The sequence below is a fragment of the Prionailurus bengalensis genome, chromosome X (genome assembly GCF_016509475.1).
Source record: "Prionailurus bengalensis isolate Pbe53 chromosome X, Fcat_Pben_1.1_paternal_pri, whole genome shotgun sequence".
Classification (NCBI taxonomy): Eukaryota; Metazoa; Chordata; class Mammalia; order Carnivora; family Felidae; genus Prionailurus; species Prionailurus bengalensis.
This window is the reverse complement of record NC_057361.1, coordinates 28188484-28214297: the sequence shown is the minus strand read 5'-3', so window position 1 is coordinate 28214297 and position 25814 is coordinate 28188484. Positions and strand designations below refer to the sequence as shown.

The 25814-nt window shown below is 37.3% G+C and overlaps 1 protein-coding gene across 6 annotated transcripts in view; it reads left to right on the top strand.

The window, feature by feature from the left end:
- DMD (dystrophin) overlaps positions 1 to 25814 on the top strand; it is a 2018590-nt gene that overhangs the window by 723229 nt on the left and 1269547 nt on the right. For all 6 annotated transcript variants that reach the window (XM_043570319.1, XM_043570321.1, XM_043570317.1 and 3 more), the window contains exons 26-29: positions 8572 to 8742; positions 14744 to 14926; positions 21106 to 21240; positions 22862 to 23011. In XM_043570319.1, the coding sequence (XP_043426254.1) occupies positions 8572 to 8742; positions 14744 to 14926; positions 21106 to 21240; positions 22862 to 23011 (639 nt within the window). The remainder of the gene's footprint in view (positions 1 to 8571; positions 8743 to 14743; positions 14927 to 21105; positions 21241 to 22861; positions 23012 to 25814) is intronic.

Below are 25814 nucleotides of genomic sequence, written 5' to 3'. Positions count from 1 at the left end.
CCTAGATCTGTATATCCATCTTCTGACTCAATACCTCTGTATTGATGCATAGATACATTAAATCTAGCATCTGACCCTAATTCCTTATATACTCCTCAGTTTCCTATTCTAGTAGTCATCCTGGAAGAATAAATGAAACTTCATCTTTCCATTTATCCAAGCCCAAACTCTTAAGTCAAGTCTTCTTGTCTCCCTGTGCCTTTGTGGATGGTGTATGATCCAGCACCATATGCCAAGGTACTTGGGAGGATTCTCACCCTCTCCATAGGGTCTACTGCCTGTTGACCTTGCAGTAGTCCATGAACCTTCTCCAGCCATTTTCAGCCATGGTCTGATAGCCCCTGGAGAACACTGACTTAGAAAACCACCCACAGAAAGTGGAGCCATTTTGTAGGTCCAAGAGTCAAGTGGAGAAGATCAAATATACTCTTGAAACCAAAAAAATCTGAGACTGGATGCATTGGAGAGGTTTGAGGAAAGGTCTGACTTTACCTGCATCATTCCTTCTCCAAGATGACACAGGTCAGTGCCAAGAGAGCTCTTACCAGAACCCTGGTTTCTCCTGTGCAGAAAAGTGAGACCATGGGAGTGAGTGCCCAGCTTCACAGCCATGCGGGGGTGTTAAACAAAGAAGAACATTTCTCTGTCCTTCATCCACAGTACAGAGCTCCACCAGTTTGGGGTAGTGAGCAGCTGGGAGAACAGCAACCAGGGCTGGAAACTGTATTACAAGTACACGGATGGTAAGAATATCACTGACTCCATCAGGAGTTCTGCCTACCAGCCACTGGGGTCAGTGTTTTCTCCAACTTCCCACAGCACCACGACTGCCCTTCATGCCACACCCACTTGCATCCCCACCCTTTGGCTGGCTCCCTGTGCATACTCTGGCTGGTGACAAGGGTGAGCTTTTGTACGATGCTAATGAGCATGCACAGAAGGTTGGTCTAAATCTGCAAGTCTTGGAGAGACCACACACCTGAACATTTAGCCCCACTCTCGGGAAAGCAAAAGGGAGGCTGTCAATACCTAGTATGGTTTTTGCAGGATGAAGGGAAGCCATATAAGGGTAAGAATTCTCCCACAGGAGGGAACAAGAATTGTGGAACATTCATATTCATAGAAGCCTCAGATAGCCTCAGAATCCCTAACAAGGTTGACAGAAGGTATTTATCTTCTGAAGGCAGATAGTAAAGACTGGAGGAGCTGACTTTTACTGTGAATGCAAAGACAGTGTTGCCACGCTTCAAGGCACATGGACAGTCAAGGAATCACGACACCACCAAAGGATCATAATAATTTTCCAGTAACCAATCTCAAAGATAAGGATATCTGCAGCTTATCTGATAAATACTTCAAAATAGTTTTTCAAAGGAAACTCAATGAGCTGTAGGAAAATAAAGACTATTCAATTAAATTAAGAAAGTAATAAATGAACAAAATGAAAATTTTTAAAAAAAGAAACAGAAATCATAAAAATACACAAATCTGAGAGCAGAAGAATACAATGAAAGAAACAGAAAATGTAATAAAGAGCATTAGCAGTAGAATGGATCAAGTTGAAGGGGGCAGAGAACTTATTTATGGAAATTATGGCTGCAAGCTTTTCAAATCTGGAAAGAGATTTGACCATCTAAATCTTGGAGGCTTATAGGCCACCAAAAAAATTCAACTCAAAAACATATTCCCCAAGAGACATTAAAAATAAATTAGTCCCCCCCCCCTTTTTTTTTTAGCAAAATGAATTTATTTGGGAATAGTAGAAGAGATGCAATTTGGGACAATTAAACTATGGCAAACCATAGCAAGTCTGAAGAGACAAAAGCAAGGTCAGCTGCTAATAGGTTTTAGGGAGAAATTGGGGAAGGTTGTTTTGAACAAAAGGTTTTTGGAGAAGAAAAGAGTTTAAGGTTATAGCGGTTTCTCCTTGACTATAGGCATTAGTTAGCATATTGTTCCTGGGGTAAGAAGAGAGCTTCCTTCTTCCTGATGGTTATGTAGGCTGCAAGGGGGGTGGTACATTTGTGACAGCTTTCTCTTCAGGTCTTCCTGACTCCATTTTAAATGAGGTTCCCTGTACTTATTTTCACATTTTTTTGCCTACAAGGGAACGTCATAAGATTTTCTTCCGATTTCTCAGCCAAAACCTTACAGGCCAGGAGATATTGGGAAGATACATTCAAAGTGATGAAAGAAAAAAATTGCTGGAGCCCCGGGGTGGCTCATTTCATTAAGCGTCCACCTTCATTCAGCTCAGGTCATAATCTTGCAGTTCATGTGTTTGAGCCCCACATCTGTCAGGTTCTGTGCTCACAGTGTGGAGCCTGGTTGGGATTCTTTCTGTCCCCTTCCCTCTCTCTGCCCCTCTCCTACTGTGATCTCTCTTTCAAATAAACAAACTTTAATAAAAAGAAAAAAATGCTAACCAATAATACACTATCTGGCAAAGTAGTCTTTCAAAAATGAAGAAGAGATAAAGGCTTTGACAGACATACAAAATTTGAGAAAGTTCATTACCACTAGGCCTGCCTTAGAACACCTGCTGAAAGGAGATCAAGCTGAAATTAAAGGATGTTAATTGGTAACATGAAAATATATGAAAATATACTACATGCTGTGATATACTGCATTAATAGAATGAAAGATTTAAAAATATCATCTAAATAGATGCAGAAAAAAATTTTGACACAATTGACAAAGTTCAACAAACTTTCATGAAAAAACTTAATAAATTCAGTATAAAAGGAATGCCCCAGAACATAATAGAAACCATATATGACAGGGGCGCCTGGGTGGCGCAGTCGGTTAAGCGTCTGACTTCAGCCAGGTCACGATCTCGCGGTCCGTGAGTTCGAGCCCCGCGTCGGGCTCTGGGCTGATGGCTCAGAGCCTGGAGCCTGTTTCCGATTCTGTGTCTCCCTCTCTCTCTGCCCCACCTCCGTTCATGCTCTCTCTCTGTCCCAAAAATAAATAAACGTTGAAAAAAAAGAAACCATATATGACAACTTTTCAGCCAGGGTCCTACTGGGTAGTGCAAAGCAGAAAGCTTTTTCTCGAAGATCAGGAGCAAGATGAGGGTGCCCACTCTTACCACTCCTGTTTAACACAGTACTGGAAATCCTAGCCAACATAGTTAGGAAAGAAAAAGAAAGGCATCCAAATCAGAAGGGAATAAATAAAACTGTCTATTTTTAGGTGATGTGTTCTTATATATAGAAAGTCATGAAGACTCCACCAAAATACTGTTGTAATTAATAAACAAATTCAGTCAAGTTGCAGTATACAAAATCATTGTATAGAACTATATGGAAATCAGTTATATTTCTATACACTAACAACAAAATGTTTGAAAAAGAAATAAAACAATCCTGTTTGTGATAGTATCAAAAACAAAAGGGACAAGCTTAACCAAGGAGGTGAAAGATCTATACTACGCAAACTATAGGATTTGATTAAAGAAATTGAAGAAAATACAAATAAATGGAAAGATATCCTGTGTTCATGGGTCAGAAGACGTAATATTGTTAAAATGTTCATCCTACCCAAAGCCATTTATAGAGTCATTGCAATCCCTATTAAAACTCTGACGACAGGGGCACCTTGCTGGCTAAGTTGGTTGAGCATCCGACTTCGGCTTAGGTCCTGATCTTGTGGTTTGTAAGTTTGAGCCCTGTGTCAGGCTCTGTACTGACAACTCAGAGCCTGAAGCCTTCTTTGGATTCTCTCTCTGTCTCTGTCTCTCTGCACCGCCCCCCCTCAAAAATAAATAAACATTAATTTAAAAAAATCCAATGACATTTTTCTCAGAAATAGAACAAACTGTCCTAAAATTTATGTGGAACCTCAAAAGACCCCAAATGACCAAAGCCATCCTGAGAAAGAACGACAGAGGCATCATACTTCTCATTTCAAACCAAATTACAAGACTCTAGCAATAGAAACAGTACGACATTGGTGTACAAATAGACACATAAAGAAGTGGAAGAGAATTGACCACCCAGAAATAAACCTTCATGTATACAGTCAGCTAATATTTGATGAAGGAGTCAGACTTACTCAACAGGAAAAGGATAAGATCTCTTCAATAAGTGGTATTTGGAAAACTGGATAATCACACACAGAAGAATGTGATTAGATTTGTAACTCACACCACAAAAATTAAGACAAGATGTGTTAAAGACTTAAAATACCTGAAACCATGAAACCCTTAGAGGAAAACGCAGGGAGAAAGTTCTTTGATGTTTATCTTGGCAGGGATTTTTTGGATATGACACCAACACACAAGCACCAAAAGAAAAATAAATGGAACTACATCAAACTGAAAAGCATCTGCACCTCAGAAGTAACAATCAGCAAAATTAAAAGAGAGCCTACAGAATGGGAGGAAATATTTTCAAACTGTGTATCTGATAAGGGGTCATTAGCTAAAATATACAAGGAACTTGTACAACTCAGCAAAACACAATCTGGTTTAAAAATGGGGAGAGAAACTGAATAGATGCTCTTTCCAAAGAAGACATACAAATGGCCAAAAGTTACATGAAAAAATGCTCAGCATCCCTAATCAGGGAAATGCAAATCAAAACCACAGTGAAACATGACCTCACATCTGTTAGAATGGCTGTCATCAAAAAAGGCAAGAGAGAGCCAGTGTTGATGAGCATGTGGAAAAACAGGAACCCTCGTGCACTGTTGATGGGGATGTAAATTAGTGTGACCACTATGGAAAACAATATGGAGATTCCTCAAAAAGACTAAAACTAGAGCTATCTTATCCAGCAGTCCCACTTCTGCATATAGTTCCAACGGAAATGAAATCAGAATCTCAAAGAGGTATCTGCACCCCCACGTTCATTACAGTATTATTCACAAAAGTCAAGATCTGGAACAACCTTAATGTTCAGCACTGGATGACTGTATAAAGAAGATATGGTGTACATATACATATATGTGTGTGTATACACGTACATACGTAATTACATATATACCTACAATGGAGTATTATTCAGACATGAGAAAGGAAATCGTGCACTTTGCAAAAACTTGAATGAACTTTGAGGGCATTGTGCTACGTGAAATGAGTCAGAGAAGACCAAACAGTGTACAATTTTCTATGAGGAATCTAAAAAAGATAAACTGTAGAATAGAGTAGTGGTGGTGGTTGTCAGGGCTGGGGGTGGGGCATATGGAGAGATTTCAATCTAATCTTATAAACTTCTAGTTATACACTGAATAAGTTCTTGAGATCTAATGTATAGCCAGGTAACTATAGTTAACAATACTGCATTATATGCTTGTAAGTTGGTAAGAGAGTGGATCTTAAATGTTCTTACCATGAAAAGAAAAAAAAATGGGAATCATGTGAGGTAATGGAAGTGTTAACTAATCCTATTGTGGTAATTGTTTCACAGTATGTATATTTATAAAATCATCACATTGCATACCTTAAACTTATAAAGGGTTATATGTCAATTATATGTAAATAGAGCCGGGGGTGGAGGGCAGGTAGTGAAGTGAGGAAGGGCAATGCTGAATGTTGCGTTCAGGAATTCTAGAACAGGGAAATATGAAGAACTTTCTGTTCTGTACTTAGTTGTGGCAACGTCATCTTAAACTGTGGGGGTAGATTGCACACTTTCAGGCTAGAATGTTTGCATCACTAGTATGACAAAGGTAAGGGAAAAATTGCCTATACCTTTTTATAGACCCTTCTAAAATATGAAACAAAAAAATTAATATGTCTGTATGATCAGGCATAGAACTATGGAATGTTAAGCTTTGAAAAGACCTTGGAAATCGTGTGGTCCAACTGTTAGATTAGTTATAGAGCAGAGATAAAGAAAAATGAGGTGTTGTCTTCAGGTTCACTTAACTTGCTACTGATTGAGTCCAGGTATCCTGATTCCAAAGCTGATGTTCTTTCCAGTACATTTGTGCTGTCACCTCAGAATGACTTCCTGCCTTGTTTTCCTTAAAAAAAATCAGTCCTGATTTCTTTCTTCTGGTTTAGTTTAATAGCATGTGTGTGTGTGGTTTTGTTTGTTGTTTGTTTGTTTTTACTATAAGTCTTTGGCTAAGTTCCATTAGTCATTCTAATATTGTCACTTTGCCAACTTCCTGAAAAGATTATAGCAGATGATCTAAGTAGAAATTGAGCTACCTGTTTACTTACACTGATTATAGGCTCATTGATTATGTAAATAGTCTTTATACTTTAATTAGTATAACTGTTAGGCATACTGTTCTAGCTGTGTCACAGTGAAGCAATTATTTACATTTCAGTGGATCACCAAGGAGAGTAAAGAACTGAAAGTTGTTTTAATATCATTATATTAGGATTAAGATGGTTGTAAAGAATAAGGAAAATTAATATGGTTCTGCACATATTTAGTATTTGGTAGATTACATAAAAGCATTATTATACTAAAATTATCAATTATATGTTAAGACTGTTCAATTAAAATTACATTACTTGAAAGATAGAACTCTACTTAATTTCACAGGAAAGAATTGATGACATTGGAGTAGAGTTCCTTTTTTTAAGTAAAAGAGACACAATATATAATCATTCTAGTACCAAATTAAAATTTTTCCCTCAGTGTGGTACAACAGGGTACTTTGTAACAAGTGATTAGCATTTGCAATTTTATTTTAGATATTTAAAGTTTTGCTGTTTTTCTGGTTAATAAGTAATACATTCTTCTCTAAAAATTAGTACTTCAGGAATCTATGAAGATTTGAAATCACAAGTCTCCTATTACCACACATAATGTTTTGCAACCTGCTTTTTAATCTTGAAATTATATACTAAACAACTTTCACTTCAGTACAGATGTATTGGTGCTAGATAGTATCCCATTGTGTGTGTGTGTGTGTGTGTGTGTGTGTGTGTGTGTGTATCTCACAATTTATTTAACTTACTCTCCGTGGAAGCACATTTGGATTTGTTTCTAATATGTTGCTACCTTCAAAGCTGAAATGAACAGTGTTCGTGCCACTTTGTATTTCTGTGGTGTTGTGATTTTTCCTTTCTCATTCGTGATTTGGAGTCCTTTCTCTTTTCTTTTTGATAAGTTTGCCTAGGGGGTTATCAATGTTATTATTTCTTTCATAGAACCAGATCCTAATTTCATTGATCTGTTCTATGGGGGTTTTTTTGTTTGTTTGTTTCTATACCATTTATTTCTGCTCTTTATTATTTCCCTTCTTCTTGCTTTAGGCTTCATTTGTTCTTTCCTTAGCTCCATTAAGTGTAAGGTTAGGTTGTGTATTTGAGATTTTTCTTACCTCTTGAGGTACGCTAGTATTGCTAAAATACTTGCCTCTAATGACTGCTTTGGCTGCATCCCAAAGGTTTTGGATCATTGTGTTTTCATTTTCATTTATTTCTATGTATTTTTTTTCCTGTCTTCTTTAATTTCTCAGTTAGCCCATTCATTCTTTAGCAGGATATTCTTTAACCTCCATGTATTTTTGGTCTTTCCAAATTTTTTCTTGTGGTTGACTTCAAGTTTCATTGCTTTTTTAACAAATTATTTATTTATTTATATTTTGAGAGTGAAGGAGAGCACAAGTGGGGAAGGGGCAAAGAGAGAGAGGGAAGGAGAAAGTCCCAAGCAGGCTCCACACTGCCAGCATGGAGTCTGATGCGGGGCTTGAACCCACAAACCCATGAGATCATGACCTGAGCTGAAGTCAAGAGTTGGATGCTTAACTGACTGAGCCACCCACATACCCCAAGTTTCATAGCTTTGTGGTCAGAAAATATACATGGTATGGGCGCAGTGTTTTGGTATTTGTTGAGGCCAGATTTGTGACCTAGTATGTGTTCTATTCTGGAGAGTGTCCCATGTGCACTTGAAAAGAATGTGTATTCTGCTGTTCTAGGATGGAATGTTCTGAATATATCTGTTAAATCCATCTTGTCCAGTGTGTCATTCAAAGCCCTAGTTTCCTTGTTGATTTTCTGCATAGCTGATCTAAGTGCGTTGTTAAAGTCCCCTACTGTTATTGTATTATTATCAATGAGTTTCTTTATGTATATTACTGTTTTGTATATTTGGGTACTTCCATGTTGGAGGCATAAATATTTACAATTATTCATACCCCTTTTTGTACACTGTGTTTTGTATGATTCATTCTTTAAAGTGGAAGAGTAAAAAAAAATTAAAAAATACAGTGGAAGAATAGACTCAGATTTATGAACATTAGAAACCGTGCCAATAAATTTATGTATCCAACTGAGACATATTATGAAAAAGTCTTTTTCTCTATTCTTCATTCACAGAAAAGCATAGCCCCACACACAGCTAAATTATAGTCAGAGGGGGAATATGTTCATTTTATTACGTATGCCAAGTAAATGGCTATATCTTATTTTAACACTAATGTGAAATTAAGTATAACCAATCGCCATGAGTTATTTCCTCATTCATGTAAGCTTTTTTACTTGTTACTTCATCTTTTCTATCTAAACTTTCAGTTATTGACAGACTGTTGAGTAATAATATAATGACAATGTTTTGTGACTTTCCATATTCATGCTTTGCTTGTTGCTTTGTTTTATGGAAGGTCTATGCCAGAAAGGAAGCTTTAAAGGGAGGTTTGGATAAAACTGTAAGTCTTCAGAAAGATCTGTCAGAGATGCACGAATGGATGACGCAAGCTGAAGAAGAATACCTAGAGAGAGATTTTGAATATAAAACCCCAGACGAATTACAGACTGCAGTTGAAGAGATGAAGGTAAAATAAACCAAGTAAAATGAAACAAAGAAAGAAAAAAAAGAAAGACGCAACATTGCTTAACATTGTGATTCTGCACTGTCTGTTCTTTCCTTGGCTTAATAGTGGAGGTTTATTTTTAATGAATTCAGCTTCAAGTTCAGTACACATTATGGATTCTGAAACATTTATTTCTTTTAATGCATTGTGGTCAAAATATAAATATTGGCTATCAATGTAAGGAACATTTTCCCCATGAAATTATATAGTATTAAGATATTGGAATCAGCTTGTCACATTAGCTGTTTCCAGTGATGAAAATTCAAATTGAAAATATATCAAGTCTTAATGCAGTGACAGTTGAAAATGTAGTTAACAACCTGTGTTAATTTTTAAAGGGGGGTTCTAAGAATTTGGATACTAAGTGCTTTAACAGATGGCTTTTAATGTGAATAAAAAGCACTGAGTTTACATGGACTTCTTCTGAAACAGTAGCATAAAAATTTATGTTGATTTGGGACCAGGGAAAGTAGTATGTAGCAGGGACTGGGAAGTGAGGCCTGAAGTAGAATCTATGCAGTGGCCTTGGAAAACTCAGAGATCTCTACTTTGTCGTGTCTGCACCATGTCATTTTCGTTTCTTTTTTTTTTTAATTTTAAAGTTTTACATACATATGATTTTTTTAATTTTAAATTTATCTATATAGATTCCAGTTAGTTAACATACAGTGCAGTATTTGTTACAGGAGTAGAACCCAGTGATTTGTCACTTTACATACAATACACAGTGCTCATCCCAACAAATGCCCTTCTTAATACCTGTCACCCATTAGCCCATCCCCCCACCAACACCCTACCTAGCAATCCCAGGTTTGTTCTCTGTATTTTAGAGTCTCCCACCATGTCATTTTCTAATGTGAATGTATATACTGAGAGTTGAAACTTGCATGTAAGTAAATTGCCTGACTCAGAGTGGGCCTCCAGTGATTTGTAACTATAATGATAATTGTTATCTTTCTGTACTAGCAGTAACACATCATGTAACCACATGAGCCTACATTAAATATTAATAAATATTTGGCTCATGGCCTCATGAGAAAAAAATCATTATGGAGACAGACACTTGTGTTTAAAATCTGGTTTGTTCCCTTGCCAACTGTTGGTAAACATGGTTGAGTTTCCTAAACCCAGTGGGCTTGACCCCCTCATTTGTGGACTAGGTATCAAAGTGCCTGCTATTCAGTACTATTATAAAGACAAAATAGGAAAGTTCTCAAGCAATGTCAGGCAAAAAATAGACACCCATAACAAAGTAATTATTATTACAGTTATTATTGTCATCGATGCTGCATGGTAAGAAATTAATTACATATACTTTATTATATAATTTATATAAGTCGGTGAATAGTTATTATAGGTAGAAAATACATCACAACTGATATGTTTAAATATCACTAGATTATGTAGTTTTTGTCACATGTACAAAGTAAAATTAAAACATATAAGGATATGAGACTATATTTGGGTAAACGGTGATAGTTTTCAGGGTATTAAAAGCTACAAAATTGTTCTAATCTAATAATACTACGTATCACTTATTCATATAAGCAAAAAAACCATTAATTGCATACTTACTATGTGCCAAATACCATTTTAGACAATGAACATGGTGGTGACTAAGACATAAAAGTGACCTGACTTAGAACTTACATTCTAGTGGAAGGAGAGCAGGCATTGAATGGAGAAATAAACTCTTGAGATCATGGTAATTTGCCTAAAACATGAAGCAAGATTGTGAAATAAAAAAATAGTTAGGGTTTACATGGGACTTGCAGGCGGTGAAATGGTATTTTAGAAAGGTTTGACATGTAGGGAATTTGTGAGACATTATCTTTAGTCTGAGATATGAATCCTAAGAAAAAGCCTTAAAAAAACCTCATAGAAGCACATTCCGATCAGAGGTAAGAGCTCCTACAAAGACCTTAAGTCTCATTGGGAAGAGAAAGAAGCCTGCCAGCCTGAAGAGAGTAAAACAGGATAAATGACCTGAGATGATTTTGAGGGGTTTGGTAGATAACTGCTGATACAGGAATTTAGTAGGGTTTGGGGGAGTTTTCGTGAAAAGTGAAAGGGGAAACCCATTGTAAGCCTTCAAACAAGAGACTCTAATGATTTTAAATTTGACTGTGGGGAGGTCACTCTTAGGGAAATTATATCATTATAGATGGTGAGAGCTAGAAGATTCTTTGGAAGCAAAATAGTCCACACTTGGCCTCTGGTGATCCAAAAACTGAAATCTTCACGTAGGTTGACTAATGTAGTCATAGTCACAGGCTTTACCTGTGGGAGAATTAAGAGTAAAAAATATATTCAATTCCCACCCATGCCATCCCATCCCAAGTAGATTCCAAGACATTGTTTTTTCTTTTGTTTTGTTTACTTTTCAAGTCATGTGCATCCCTGTTTGCTTTCCTCTCACATTTCAATCCCCTCCTGGCTGTTTCCACAGTCTCCTCTAATATTATGTAGCCACTGCCCCAGATCCCTAAGTAGATAATCAGCAGTGAGCTTGTGTGCAGCTGCTGTACTTCTCCCAGTTCCTTTCTTTGGCTCTGTCCCTCTTTTGGCCCTCTTCCCTCTCCCCTTGAACAGTTTGCCTATCTGGCTAACCAGATCCTTTTTTTTTTCCAGTGCTACAGAGCAGACTGTGTGATATTTAAAACTTTTACACACAGTTCTCGATACGAGAAACCCAATTAGTCCACTTTGATTTACTTGTTGAAATAACTGATCTAGCTACCATATCGGTCCAGTATGGGGGTGATACTGGAAAGAGGAAACGCTTGGGCAGCCTATGACAACAACAGCCAAGGGAGTTGGCAAGAAGATGCATTTTCTCGTTTGTTTGCTTTTTTTTTTTTTTTTTTTTTTTTTTTTTTTTTTTTTTTTTTTTTTTTTTTTTTTTTTTTTTTTTTTTTTTTTTTTGCCTGCCAATCAAGGTAATCCCTTCAGGTCTGTTTCACTAGTTAGAGGGTAGTGATGGTACCTTGTCCGGTCTTCCTCCTATGCTCACATTGAGAGCACATTTGTCTTCATTGTCAAAAGAGACTGGCAGACCTACTCAGACGTCTCTCCCTAATTTACTCAGGGAAAAAGTGGAGGTGTCCTTCCGTGTATTTATGCTATTTCCTGTGCTTTAATGAAAATGATAGTGCTGTTTTCGTAACTTCTTTTCGCCCCTATAAATAAAACCTTTTAATTAACATAAAAGAACCTAGGGGAGTGTTTGATAAACAACACCTGACTTCAAAATTCTTTTGGAGTTCTACAATGTCTAAATGGTAAACCTTTATATTAAACCTTTAAAAAAATCTCTGATATTTCACTTTCAACGTTTTCTTCTTTATATATTTTTTTAACTACACTTTCGTAACCCCAGTCCTTGTGCTTCCCAGAATTACAAAGATGTATTTACTGTTGTCGTATGTGTAACAGACTAGAACTGTGATTCTTACAACTCAGTGAGCATCACGTTCACCTAAAGGACTTGCTCAGACACAGACTTTTAGGCCCCACCTCATAAGTTCTGATTCAGTAAGTCTGGAGGAAAACCTGAGAATTTTTATTTTGAACACATTGTCAGGTGATGCCAGGGACCAAGTTCCAAAGTGGTTTCAAGGAACCATATTTTGAGAACCACCGATTTGAGATACTGGCAATGAAAGGTGTCTGTGCATATGATGGTTAGGTTCATGGAAACAAAGGGAGGAAAAAACATAATTTCTGATGAGGATTTTACCTAAATTCTACCAACCATTATTTAGTTTTCTACCTTTTCTTCCGGCGGAAAAATTTTACCACCTTTTCTCCTGTGAATGTTTCCCTGCTTCTAAGCTTGTTTAAGAAAGAATTTATGCAAGCCTACAAAGGAAGAAAGAAATGTTTCTCATCCTGTGTTTTTTGTAGTTGTATGGGTTGTGTGTAACTTGAATGAAATGTAATTGCATTCATTGGATACTGCACAGCATGCTTCTTCATTTCGTGGAGGATTTGAGATGGGCTTAACATAAACTAGAAGAAAGAAGATGTAGATTCCAGGATGACTTTCCTAAACACTTTGAAACTCGCTTTTCTCATGTTGAATATTCTGCAAGGTTTTGTTAAAGAACCACCAAAGTAGCACCTACAGCATGTCTGTCATGGCCCAGAGCAGCATATACGAAGTGATTAATGTTGTCAGAATTGTCTGTAATGCTAAAATTACTGTAGTCAAAATACGGTTTGTATAGACACAAAGCTCATGGTCAGTAATAGCAAAAACAGATTGGAGAATTTTCAGCTAAAATTTTCAATGAAATAAATTAAAATCAATGAAGGCAATCATTTAGTATTCAAAACAACTTGGATTTGTCATCGTATTGTATACTTTTAAGGCATTATGGGAGTAAATCCAAAAGCATAGAGGGATTGTGTTATAGCTGAGCTTGTCCATTTTTTACCCATATCCCCTTACTCTCACTCACTACCCTGCATGTAGGTCCAGCTTCCCCCTGCCAGAACCTGTTCTTCTTTATGTAAGGGCTTTTGTGCTTCCTGAATCCCACCTTTCCCACCTATGTGTCAGGCCTCGGTAGGATGAAATTAGCATTCCCCCAACAGCCTTCAACCAGTGAAAGGACTTCTGTAATAAACCCAACTTGTCCAATTATATGGACCTAACTTGGTTGTAGGAGTCAGAGAATATTAGAACCTGTGGTAGGATTTGGGCTGGTGTTAAACGATTTGAGGGAGAAATGATTTGAGGGAGAGTTGAAGAGCTTTGCTTTGGATTGCATGTTGTCACTGCCTGGGAATAACTCTGTGATTGGTAGCTTAATAAATCTGTCCTGGAATGAAGGAATACTAGAGTAAATTTGGCAGTAGAATTGATAAAGAAGCAGCACAGAGTCATATTAATGGGGACCGGGAAGTGTTTGGGTTTGTGTGGTTTGGACAGTGTTTATATTTTGTACGTATTCTAACATGACTATGGAATATAGTGGTATTGTTGTCATGATCCACAATGGTAACAAAGTAGCCTTGCGTGATGTCGATATTCTGCGAAACAATTTAACTTCGACCTGAGAAGAGCAAAAAGGTATGGCTGAGTACCAGGTAGCCTCCTTCCTAGCAGAGGCTGCTATTCTCTTTCTGTCGTATGTGTTCAGTTACTGAATAGAACTTTCTTTTGTCAAAATACGGTCCTGGATGTAGCATTAAGAAGACTTTTTTAGGGGCGCCTAGGTGGCGCAGTCGGTTAAGCGTCCGACTTCAGCTCAGGTCATGATCTCACGGTCTGTGAGTTCGAGCCCCGCGTCAGGCTCTGTGCTGACAGTGCAGAGCCTGGAGCCTGTTTCAGATTCTGTGTCTCCCTCTCTCTCTGCCCCTCCCCCGTTCATGCTCTGTCTCTCTCTGTCTCAAAAATAAAAAAATGTTAAAAAAAATTAAAAAAAACAAAAAAAGAAGACTTTTTTATATCAATTATCTTTCGATTTAAACAATGATAATTGCACTGATTTCAATATTACTCATCCATCTGAGTAATTTAGAAATGATTTCAATTCTAGAGTATGGGATATTTTTGAACATAGTACTGAAATACTTGTTTCTTGTTTTATGTGTGTGTGTGTGTCTCTCTCTCTGTGTGTAGGCATGTGTATACACACATACACACACATTTATATTTGAAAGAAAGAGAGCACACCACAAATACATACCCACGTGTAGACTGCTTTGCACACCATTCTGAGTAAAGTGCTGTTATGTTCTGATGATATTTTTTTTCTTTCTGACTCCAAATTCTAGTTAAACCTAAATTAACGGAAGTTATTATAGTCACCATTGGATTTATTTTGATTCATCTTCTAATAGGGATCTAACCGGAATCTTGTGGGGAAGAAAGTATATGATAGACAGGAATGCATTTTGGAAGTAAAGCCATTGCCTCACTCACTATTAAGAAAGAGCATTCTTTATTTTTCAGAGAGCTAAGGAAGAGGCCCAGCAAAAAGAAGCAAAAGTGAAACTCCTTACCGAGTCCGTCAATAGTGTCATAGCTGAGGCTCCCCCTGCAGCACGAGAGGCCTTGCAGAAGGAACTTGACACTCTAACCACCAACTACCAGTGGCTCTGCACCAGGCTCAATGGAAAATGCAAGACCTTGGAAGTCAGTTGCTTTTCTTGATCTTTATTCATTATGTGTCAGTTTATGGTCATGTATGATGCTCTGCAATTAAGAACGTGAACACTGGTGTAAGACTACTTAGGCTTGAGCATTTCTATTTCAGGTACTTAGCCTAGTGCTCAGTAAATGTGAACAGTTCTAATTCTAATTCTTCTTACTACTACCATTATTATTAGGTCACAAAAATCTTACAGGTTTTCTCAAGATTTATAGAAGCCGGTCTTTACTTTTTCATATATTTGAATGTGCATAAGATCGTAAGTATTTTAGAAAGGCATTTCATGGGGAAGTGTACTTTATTATAATTGTTTTTAATAACCGCTATGCCCTATAGAGTTCTTCACAGGACATGTTGCCTGGCTCTTTGGGAAGGACATTTTACATTATATTTATTATCATAAGTGCTGCTTTATCTTCTTCACATGCTCCTACCCCTTAGATTATGCTTATCTGGAAATAGTTGATAAATAATTCATGTGTCTCAAATGATTACTGTGTTACTGCATCAAAAATAAATTATGATCCTCCTTGTGAAAATACTGTTTACTAACAGTAAGGATTGTGCCCAGGGGCAGAAAACTTTACCTAGCACTAAAAGCTGATGCTGCCAGATACTGCTCACTAGCTGGCCTTTAAGTCCTCCTCCCCCACATGAAGTGAGTCATTTCCGTGAATATGGTTGATAAAGAATTTATATATATTCCAACGAAGTGGAGAGGAAATAAAAAGGGACTGGGTGGCTTTATAACTTCAAATAGAAGAGGTCATAAGTGTGATCACAGATGAGAAATAGAGGGATAGTCCAATAGTCTTGGAAATTTTATTAACATAAAAATAAAAGACTCCTTTAGAAAACATATCCCAATATAGATTTCTGAGGGATTAGCATATCTTTTAAATGGACCACATGGCCAACAGGAAGCAAAGAATGATAATGACATAAAGAAATTAAGAACAGAAGAAAATATTTAAATGTTTCATTTAAATATTGTCAGAAAGAAATTTCCTAGATAATAAAAGTGCCTCCCTCATGGAGCATATAGTGAATTAGTTCTGACTTCCCTGAAACTCCATGTCATACCTTTCCTTCCCTTCCCATTCTTTCTTTTATTTTCTGTAACGCTCAGACAACAGATTTTGCTTTCTCTCTCTGTCTCTCTATTTGTTTGAGTAGGGTGGAACACAGTGTTACAGTAGTTTCAAGTGTAAGCGTAGTGATTCAACAATGCTATACATTGTGCTATGCTCACTACAAGTGCGGCTACCATCTGTCACCATATGCTATTATCTAAAGGTTTCCCCTTAATATTGTCTATATTTCCATTTCTGTCTATTGGATTCTGTGTATTTTTCTGAAATCCGTCTTCCATTTCTCAAATGATCTCTTCAACTGACTACTGTATATTTCATCCTTTGATATATAAATATACTCATCTCTATATACACATCATCCTCTATATGTGTGTGTTTATAATTTTCTATTTTTTCAAAACCTTATTTTCCATTTCCTGAGATTTTACTTACTTATTTTGAAGTTTATCTCTTCTTTTATACACTCTTCTGGTTATGCAAAATTAATTCTATTCCTTTTGTGAAACAATTTAAACGTATGCAGTTCTTTTGGTTGAGAAGTCTCTGTGAGTCATGAGCATGAAAGAGTTTTGGTTTCCCAGTAACTGTCACCAACCATGTCAAACATCAATTTCTGCCTAGTAGTTGGCTTCCTCATCACTTTTGCAGTCTGACACCATGACTTTTGATTCACTTTTAATTATTAAAATTTAGTCTTATTTAAATTTTGATCTCATAGTTTATTAACATCTTCCATTAGTTTAGGCTAATCTCTGGCTTCAGCAAATTATACAGAGGTGGGAGTGAGAAAAACAATGATCGTAGAGTCCCTCCCTTCCAATAAGTTTGTGGATAGTGATCATATTGTGTTGCTTTAAGGGAGGTTAATGAGGAGAACGTATACTCTTCATATCAGTGTCCTTTTCTTTGCTGGTCACAACTGCTGTACCCTCTCATTAACACCCACAGACACCTGTTATGATGAATATGTTATCACCAGATTTAGTAGGTTATCACCACTGATTTATCTGGCTTGTTCTCCATAGACTTGGTGTGGTCTTTTGGGGATCCATATTCATATAGACTGTGAATCCCCAAAAGGATCTTCTCTGCATTCTTGGTACCTTGGAGTATTCAACACAATTTCAGGCTGACTTTTGCCAGTAGCTTTCAACCACATTCTCTAGATAGTTACTTCCTTTAAGCCCATGTTTCCATGATACCCTGGAGTCTTACTTCCCCACCACATTTCATCTTAGCCTGCAAACACGGACAGATCCCCATCTCCCATAACTGTCAGAAATTAGAAACTTCAAGAGTTGTCCTTGATTCCTCTTTGGCCATGCCAGAAGCTCAGGAGGGAATGCATACCGACAATCTTTTTCTGAACGTACCCACCCATTTCATGAGTGAAATTATTTTAGATCCTTTAAAGAAAAGGGACCAGATGGGTTTCTCTTAAACACTGCAATAAAAAGTTGAGGGAAAAGGATTGCCTCAGAGGCATGTGGCTGGCTCAGTTGGTAGAGCATGTGACTTTTTATCAGGGTTGTAAGTTCGAGTCCCATGTTGGGTGTAGAGATAACTTAAAAAAAAAAAAAGAATTGCCTCACTTTCCAGTTCTCCCCCCTGCACATCCTCCATTGCCCCTGCATCAGCGCCCTGTCTTTAGCCACAGCTTATGAAAGCATGTAGCAGAAGTTTCTATTCTAACATAGAATGCAGGGAAGTTAATCCTTTTATTTCTTAAGTATGAGCTCTAGTTGCCAATCTCAAGAAAAATAGATCCTACTGACAACTTCTAACACCAGGCTAAACTTATTTATTATAAAATTCTTTATAATTGCACTGTCTTTAGATTATAACTTGTGGATTCTACCATTGTGTATAACTAGTGACTGTCTTGAATGGCAGGGAATTTCCTCACATGGCTTGTAATTTTTGTGTATGTTTGAGCTCACCTGTAGTAGGAATTGTTTTACTAGACATCCTTTATCCTCTGGTCCTTAAGAGTTTTTTCCCAATGTTTCTACCAGAGTCTTAGAAATCTTACATTCTACTCTCAGGTGTGATATAAACTTAGGTTTCAGCTTTTTGTGTGTGAATCCTTATTTTCCAACCAAAATCCAAAGGATTCTCAGCCTCCTTGCTAATTCCTTTTACTCCAGTGGGTAGGGATTTTAATAGCTCTTGTTTTCAGGATAGGTGACACACAACTTTATGCTTTTCCATCTCCCTGAAATGCGTGAGACCAGTGCCTCTCTTTTCATCCCAAGTTAGTGTTGAATATGCTAGCTTTTATGTCATATATCCTGTTCTCATATTCTAGTATTTTGGTAAGCTTGGCCTCCCCACTTCTACCTGTGCTTAATTTCCCTCTTTGTTTCTGCTGCATAAGGACTTTCATATTTCATAGTACAGCCATGATCTCAAATATTTTCCTTTATAATTTATCTAGCATTTCAATACTACTGAAGGAGGGAGTGGAGGGATTATCACATCAGCTCAATTCACCATTTTGAATGGAAGTTTCCTTTATTGTTTGTAATCTCTTCAGAGCCAGTGTGAGTTCTGTGATTTCAGAGTAGTTTTAAGTTCCAAACTGTTAAGCTTAACAGTTATTCTAAGTGGCTTTTAGCCCTAATTCAGGCTGCAAGACTACATTTTATTTTGCAAAGGTGACCTGTAAAGCCAGTACATTCAGCCTCTCCAGCTGTGCCCTTCAGATACGTTGAGGACACAAGGGGCCATCCATCCTGATGGTTAAATCAGCAAGGTAGTTCATTACCTCAATCTGCACCAAAGTTAATAAGACACATTACCAATCACATCTCCTTATCTTCAAAGCTCTAAAGTACCCTTGGGTATTTAAGGAGATATTTATATTTTCCCACTGGGATCTCTGCCCAGAAGGAAGACAGCCTGTAGTCCAGCAGGAGCTGGAAATGACCCAGATTTAAGATTTCTAGCACCTTTTAAAACAAAATACTTAATTTCACTTTCTATATTAAACTGCCCACAAGATACCAAGCAAGTAGTATTGGGTGGCAAGGCAGGTTAAGACTGATACTTTTCATCAATCAGAGAGGGAATGTACCTCCTTCCATCATTTGCATGGATTATAAGCAAAGTGAAAATATGGGAAATCTGATAGAATGTTTGGTTTCTCTTGAAATAAAACTTCCTTCCTTGGCTTTATTTTTAATGGTATTAGGGGTGGATAGTGGGATGTGGTGATTGCACTACTGTATTTATAGGTTTGCCCAATATTTCCAATCTCAAAGCTAATGGAAAATGACCATTTTTGTATTCTTATCCTCTAGCACATCTTCCTACTTTTTCCCCAACATCTATAACCATAATCCAGAAATTTGCCTTGATTATTTCTTTGCTTAAAAATGTTTTATCACACACATATGAATATCTAAATAACATGTTGCTCAGTTTTGCTTGTTTGGGCATTGCAAACAAATCATAACAAATAACATTTAGTTTTCTAGGGCTTGCCCATTTTGCCCAACAGTTTTGTGTCTGAGACTCTTCCATGTTGTTCTGTGTGATGAAATTTCCATTTTTACTTCTATGTTCTCTGTTTAAATGTAATACAGTGTATTTATACATTCTCCTGTTAGCAGACACCAAGGCTGTTCTAAAAAATGTTGTTTATTACAAAAAGTGCTGAAATGAATACTCTCTTAACTGTCTTTGTCGTCTACACAAAGCAGTTCCTCTGAGGATGTGTACCTAACAGTGGAGTGGCTGAATTGTTGCCTATGCGAATATTCACCTTAGTGAGAATGACAAATTGTTTTCCAAAATGGTCATTCCAATTTACACACCCACTGGCAATAAATACAAAGTTTTGTTAATGCGTATCTTCTCTTACACTTGAAATTATTAAACTTCTCACTTGTGTCAGTCAGTCAACATGGCATGCATATCACATTGCAATCTTGAGTTACATTCCCTTGATTACTAATAAGGATGAACATATTTTCATATGTTTATTGGGTACACATGTATCTTTTTCTTTGAAAAGCTGGTTCAGATTTTCCTTTCATTTTCTCTTGGGATATCTGTTCACCTTTCATTGATTTGTTGGCATTCGTTTCTTACTTACCTGTTAGAAATTTTGCAATTGTTTTCTTCAAGTTTGAGGCTGTTTTTCAATGTCTTTATGGTGCCTTTTGATGAATAGAAGGGTTTATTTCTAATGTAATCACATTTATTCATCTCTGTCTTATGGTTTTTTTTTTTTTTAACAAAATGTCTTATTTAAGATCTCCTTTTCCATACCCAAAGTGAAAGAATACTTTTTTATGTATTCTGGTTGCAATCCTAAAGTTTTACTTTTTTTATATACGAGTATGTTTGTTTATTACAGTCATCATTTTTTAATACATATCGCAAGCCACTTAAAAATAGTCATAGCCTTGAAATAGTTACTAGTCATATTCCTCTTAATATACCTGAAAGAAATAATTTGAAATAGGGAAGAATATCCATATCCCCTGATGATGCTCGCCTCAAATTTATAATAGTGAATAAAACTAAAAATAGTCTAACTACCCAAAAAGTGTTGATTGTTAAGAAAACAAAAGTATAGCCACTTTAATGAAATTTGAGATTTTCATTAAAAATGTCTTCTTTGTAATATGGAAAAATTGTATGGTGTAAGGTTTCAAGAGCACTATAACTAAATCTGTACTTTAATGTTAACTATCAAATTACTTACATGTGATAAAGTTTAAAGGAGGTCACAGAAAAGTGGTCATGGTTAATGTTTTGAGATGTTAGATTTGTATATGCATTTTTAGGTATCCTTTTATTTCTTTTATTTTCCATACTCTGTTGTTGATGAATCATTTTTCTATTTAGAAAAAGTAAATCACTGACCCTGTAATTAGTTTCTGTAATAGAAGGTTTCCTTAATGATTAGTAATTATAAACATATTAGATGATCCGCATGACCAGGGTGAATGATGTGAAATAAACATGTTCTATTTTCAGAGTTTTACAAATGGAAATTCCAAAGTGTCAGGTCACTTTTGTATGAAATATTTCATCTGTGCTATGTATTTCTTTCTTAGGAAGTTTGGGCGTGCTGGCACGAATTATTGTCATACTTGGAGAAGGCAAACAAGTGGCTAAACGAAGTAGAATTCAAACTTAAAACCACGGAAAATATTCCTAGTGGAGCTGAGGAAATCTCTGAGGTGCTGGATGTAAGTGGTGAATTAATCTAGACGATCATAATTGATATGCACTGGACGCCCAGTACCAAGTAGAAAGTACAGAGCATACTTGCTAATGCCTCCCCGCACCCCACACTGGCACTTTGGGTGAAGCTTTTGTGTCTTCTAGAAACCTTGAAGGTTTTAAAGAGGCTTTAAATAACCTCTTCCAAAGGACATCTGTCTTTTTCTGAATTATGAGGTTCTCTGTTGCCACTTTTCTTTACTGCGTCAATCTTCCACATCCAGACCTGCAAAGACAGTTTGAACGCACAGGCTTCCTCCTTTGCAGTAGAGCTAAACGGGACGATAATATAAATCGTTATTTCCAGTGTAAAAGCTACACTTACTGCATTGAGATATACTTTTATTATTTTTTGAGCCATACTTTTAAATTATTTAAAAGCATGAATTTGTACCTTACACAATGTTGTGAAGTATCAAATGGGCATGCTCTGATATTAGAAATATATCCTTAAAATGTACTACGTTTTCTGGACTACAGAATCTTAGTACCCTCTCAAGTTTTATTTTGAAGACCTTTCAAAAGTAAAATTTAAAGGAATTTGCATGTATAAACTTTGATTTATGTGAACTTCGAACAATAATTTATGTTCTGTCCATCTTATTGTACTTTTGGTTACCCTTCATATGTAATGAATATGTAGTTTAGCTGTGTGGTTTTATATAGGCCCATTTGCAATGCAGTCCCTGTGTAAATATGCTAAAGTGAGGTACATAAATTAAGATGGGAAGAAAATTGGAAAAAATGATTCCTTAGATAGCATTGAGACTCTGGAATGTTAGAACAGAAACCTAAACATCCTATATCCAACTTACTGCTTTCCTCAAGAGACTTGTAGAACCTGAAGAAGGATCGGAGAACAATGAGAGTGGTCAGAAATGGACCCTAATGTTGGTCCTGCCCTCTTCAGAGGTGTGCACTGATGAAGCATTCCTTGTGAATCAGCCATGTGATGCATCTTCCAAAACAGAGGCAGCACACACAGTGCATTAGTTGAAGAAGCATGGTGGCCAGAGCAAGGGGTGTGATGATGCAGTTATCCTATTAAATTATCAGATGGAAGGACTTCATCCTTATCTTTCTTGCCTTTCAGCCCAAAGATGGCTGCTCCACCTAAAAGCTGTGTGTGTGTGAAAAGTATGAAGGGCAAAGGGATTTTTTTTCTAAACGTTACAACTTTTTTTTTTCTTTTTTTTAATTTGGGAAGGGAAACTGCTCTTGAATTTCTACCTGTGTATATTGTCAGAATCATGTCAGTTAGCCATCACTAGCTATAAAAGACGTTGAGAAATTGAGTATTTTGTCTTTCCAGGTGTAAAAGTAGAGGACATCACAGAAGAAGGTGGTTGTGCATAAGTTTTAAGTCCCCCAGCCCACAGTCCTGCCACAAGCCCATGAAGATATACCTGCGAAAACATCCTATGTTTTAACAACAATGGTCTTTGATGTTTGATTATCCCAATTACGTATTGCTTGAAATTGCTTTTAACTTAATGATCTGTAAATAAGAAGATACTAAGCATTTTGTGTTAATTCAATATATTTAGAGAAAGAAGGGAAATAGTTATTATTGCAAATGTGTTTCAGTCACTTGAAAATTTGATGCAACATTCAGAGGATAACCCGAATCAGATTCGCATATTGGCACAGACCCTAACAGATGGTGGAGTCATGGATGAACTGATCAATGAGGAACTTGAGACGTTTAATTCTCGTTGGAGAGAACTACATGAAGAGGTATGACGAGAAGAGTGAAAAATCTTTTCAAATGGTTTCCATCTCTGATAAAATGAAGAGTACTTTCAATATTAGCTCAGCTTCCAGGTTTAAGAAATTGTCACGTGCTAAACATGAGTAAATTATTTACATGCACCCTTTAGTATTTTATCTTACAGACACATTATAAAGTATGGGTTTTAACAGGAAACTGAAACGTGCCAAATATAGTAATGTGCTCAAGTTCACAAACAGACAAGTTAGTCTAGTGTTCTACATCAGATCTTAACTGACCACAGAATTCTTTTCCCTTCCCAAGGTTACCCAGCATGTGTAGGTACCCCTGTCCCTTTCTCCCTCTCCCCTGACCTTCCTCCCTCTCTGCCCACCTTTCTCAATGCATGCACACACATGTTATTGTCATGTGTGATGGGTTAGTAGTGCGTGTGATCCTATTACTACTCTAGAAATAGTTAATTCTTCCCAAGTACTATTAAAGAGTTTTAACTTATATATAACAGAGGAATTTTCATACTTAAAATTGATGGTGTGTGTTTTTTTTAAATTTTTAAATCAAAATTAGGAGAAAATAACCTATTACTCCCAATCAAATAGTGTTTTGTGTACACTCTCCTAAATCAAGAATGGATTGTCAACAAGAAAAACGTAGGTCATAATGAAGTTCAGTTTTATATCCACTTACTAAGTATGTCTATAACATGTGAGACCATGTTCTAAGGTTAAGTAATAATTCGGGAAAATTCTTCTCCTTCATTACTTATAGACACTGAGTAGTTACACAAAAAGTCACTGATTTCTTAGTGTGTTCGGGACATTAAAACAAACAGTATCCTTATAAGATGCAAAAAGGTGTGTTTAAAAGTTAATCACAGAGGGTTAGAGAACCCAGAAAAAGGGTGCCCACCTGTGTGGGTCGGCATTGGAAGGCGTTTGGCGTACCTTTCCTAGAGAAAATTCACTGTAAATGACCTTTTAAAAGTAGAGTAGGAGATTGCCAAATGGGCAAGTGTAAGAGGGTGATTCCAGATGGGTAGACATACACGTTCAAACACTTGGAAATATGAGGGGGGTTATATATGCACATCTGCAAAACGTTTGGTTTTGTTGGAGCATAAGGTACAGGTGGAGGAGCGTCTGAAGGCAGTATTGAACAAGTAGGCAGGAGCAGGGCTCTGTTGAGAAACAGAGATCTCTGCTTCTCAAACAGTCTGGTCTATAACCATGCACTCAGGAAACAACTGAAGGGTTTAAAATGTAAGGGGGAAGGAGAAGAGAGGTGCCTCATTCAGATCACATTACCCCCACAGAGGCTATGGAGGGTACGTGGTATAAGAGATAGGGGGATGGCAGGTAGTGAGACCAAGGAACTAGTGATATTTTTAGCTCAGTTGAAGGCAAGGGCAGTAGTGACAGGTACAGTGAAAATGAAACATCTAGAAGACCATCTAGGTTTCTGATTCAGGTGACTGGGTATCTGTTATTTTTCATAAACAAGATGGAGAAAATGAGAAAAAAGAAAGCAAGTTTGGAGGTGAAAAATCACATGTTACTTTTTATCTCCATTCATCCTGAAGTGCCTGCTTCAGTTTGATACCAACTAAAAGCAATCCCTGAGTCAAGGACTTGGGCGCTGGTAGTCAGTTTGGAAGATAATACCAAGAAGGACAAGTGAGGGAGTGTGGGGGAATGGTGGAATGAAAGCTTGGAAGGTTGCTGAAGGGTACTTTTATCAGTGAGTTTCCACTGTGAGTGACAGGGTAGTCCAACTGGGAGCTTTATGGAAATCATGTAGAACACCAGTGCTCCAGAACATGCTCAGAACTGTCCCCCTGAGCTCATGGAAATTCGAGTGTTTATTCACCAATTTCCCTCTCTTTTTGTTGGAGGATTGCCCTCAGGTGCTTAAAATCCCAGCACTTCTGGGCTGTTGAGGGCAGTCAAAGTATGAAGCGTGTGTGCTTACAGGGGGAATGTTATAGTGCTAAGCAGAAACTGGCCACCGTAGCTTCCGGTGAACTCAGAGCCATTGAGGGTAAGGGGTTATGTGGTAGGGTATCGACGAAGTTGACTGTAGTACCGACAAGGTGTCTAGGTGGGGATATTCTGTAAGTCAGTAAAAGAGAGATCCGTCCACACGTCTGGAGTTAGAGTGATCCACACTAGTTTTACAGATGTAGGATTTACCAGGCCACGTGCTAGTTAAAACTGTAAAGTTCATGGCATCACCCCAGGTAAGCCAAAAGAAAATGAATCACGGACAGTATTTAGGCATTATACATAAAATTAAGGGTTAGGAAATGGTGTTGACAAAGGCAACGAGAATGAACGGTCACGGAGGTATAAGGAGGCTCAAGTTGAAAGCAGGGTGCTTAAGAGGTTCCAGTTTATTAAGACAAGGCATGAAAAAATTGTCAAATACAATAGAGGGGCCTGGTAAGGTGAAGACACAATTGGGCAAAAAGGACATAACTTATGACATTTACCACACTTCTGATGGAGTTTCCCTGAGGACAGTGAGAACAGTGCCGGGGCATTACAGAAGACATTGGGGAAGAGGAGGGGGAAGGCAAGTTTGCACCATTGGCTGCAGAGGGAAAGAAAGATCCTAAGGGGGATGGTATCCCCCTAAGCTAGGATCCTATGTTAGGAAAGTATGCAGGAAACCTTTGGTTATTTCAGTGAGGGAGAAGTTTGATCACGTTTGTAAATTGGAAAGAAGTCTGGAATAGGAGAACCCCCAGATCTCACAGAGGGGTAGGTGACGGTGGGGCAGATGAGTGTGAAAGTCGCTTGCAGGGATCTT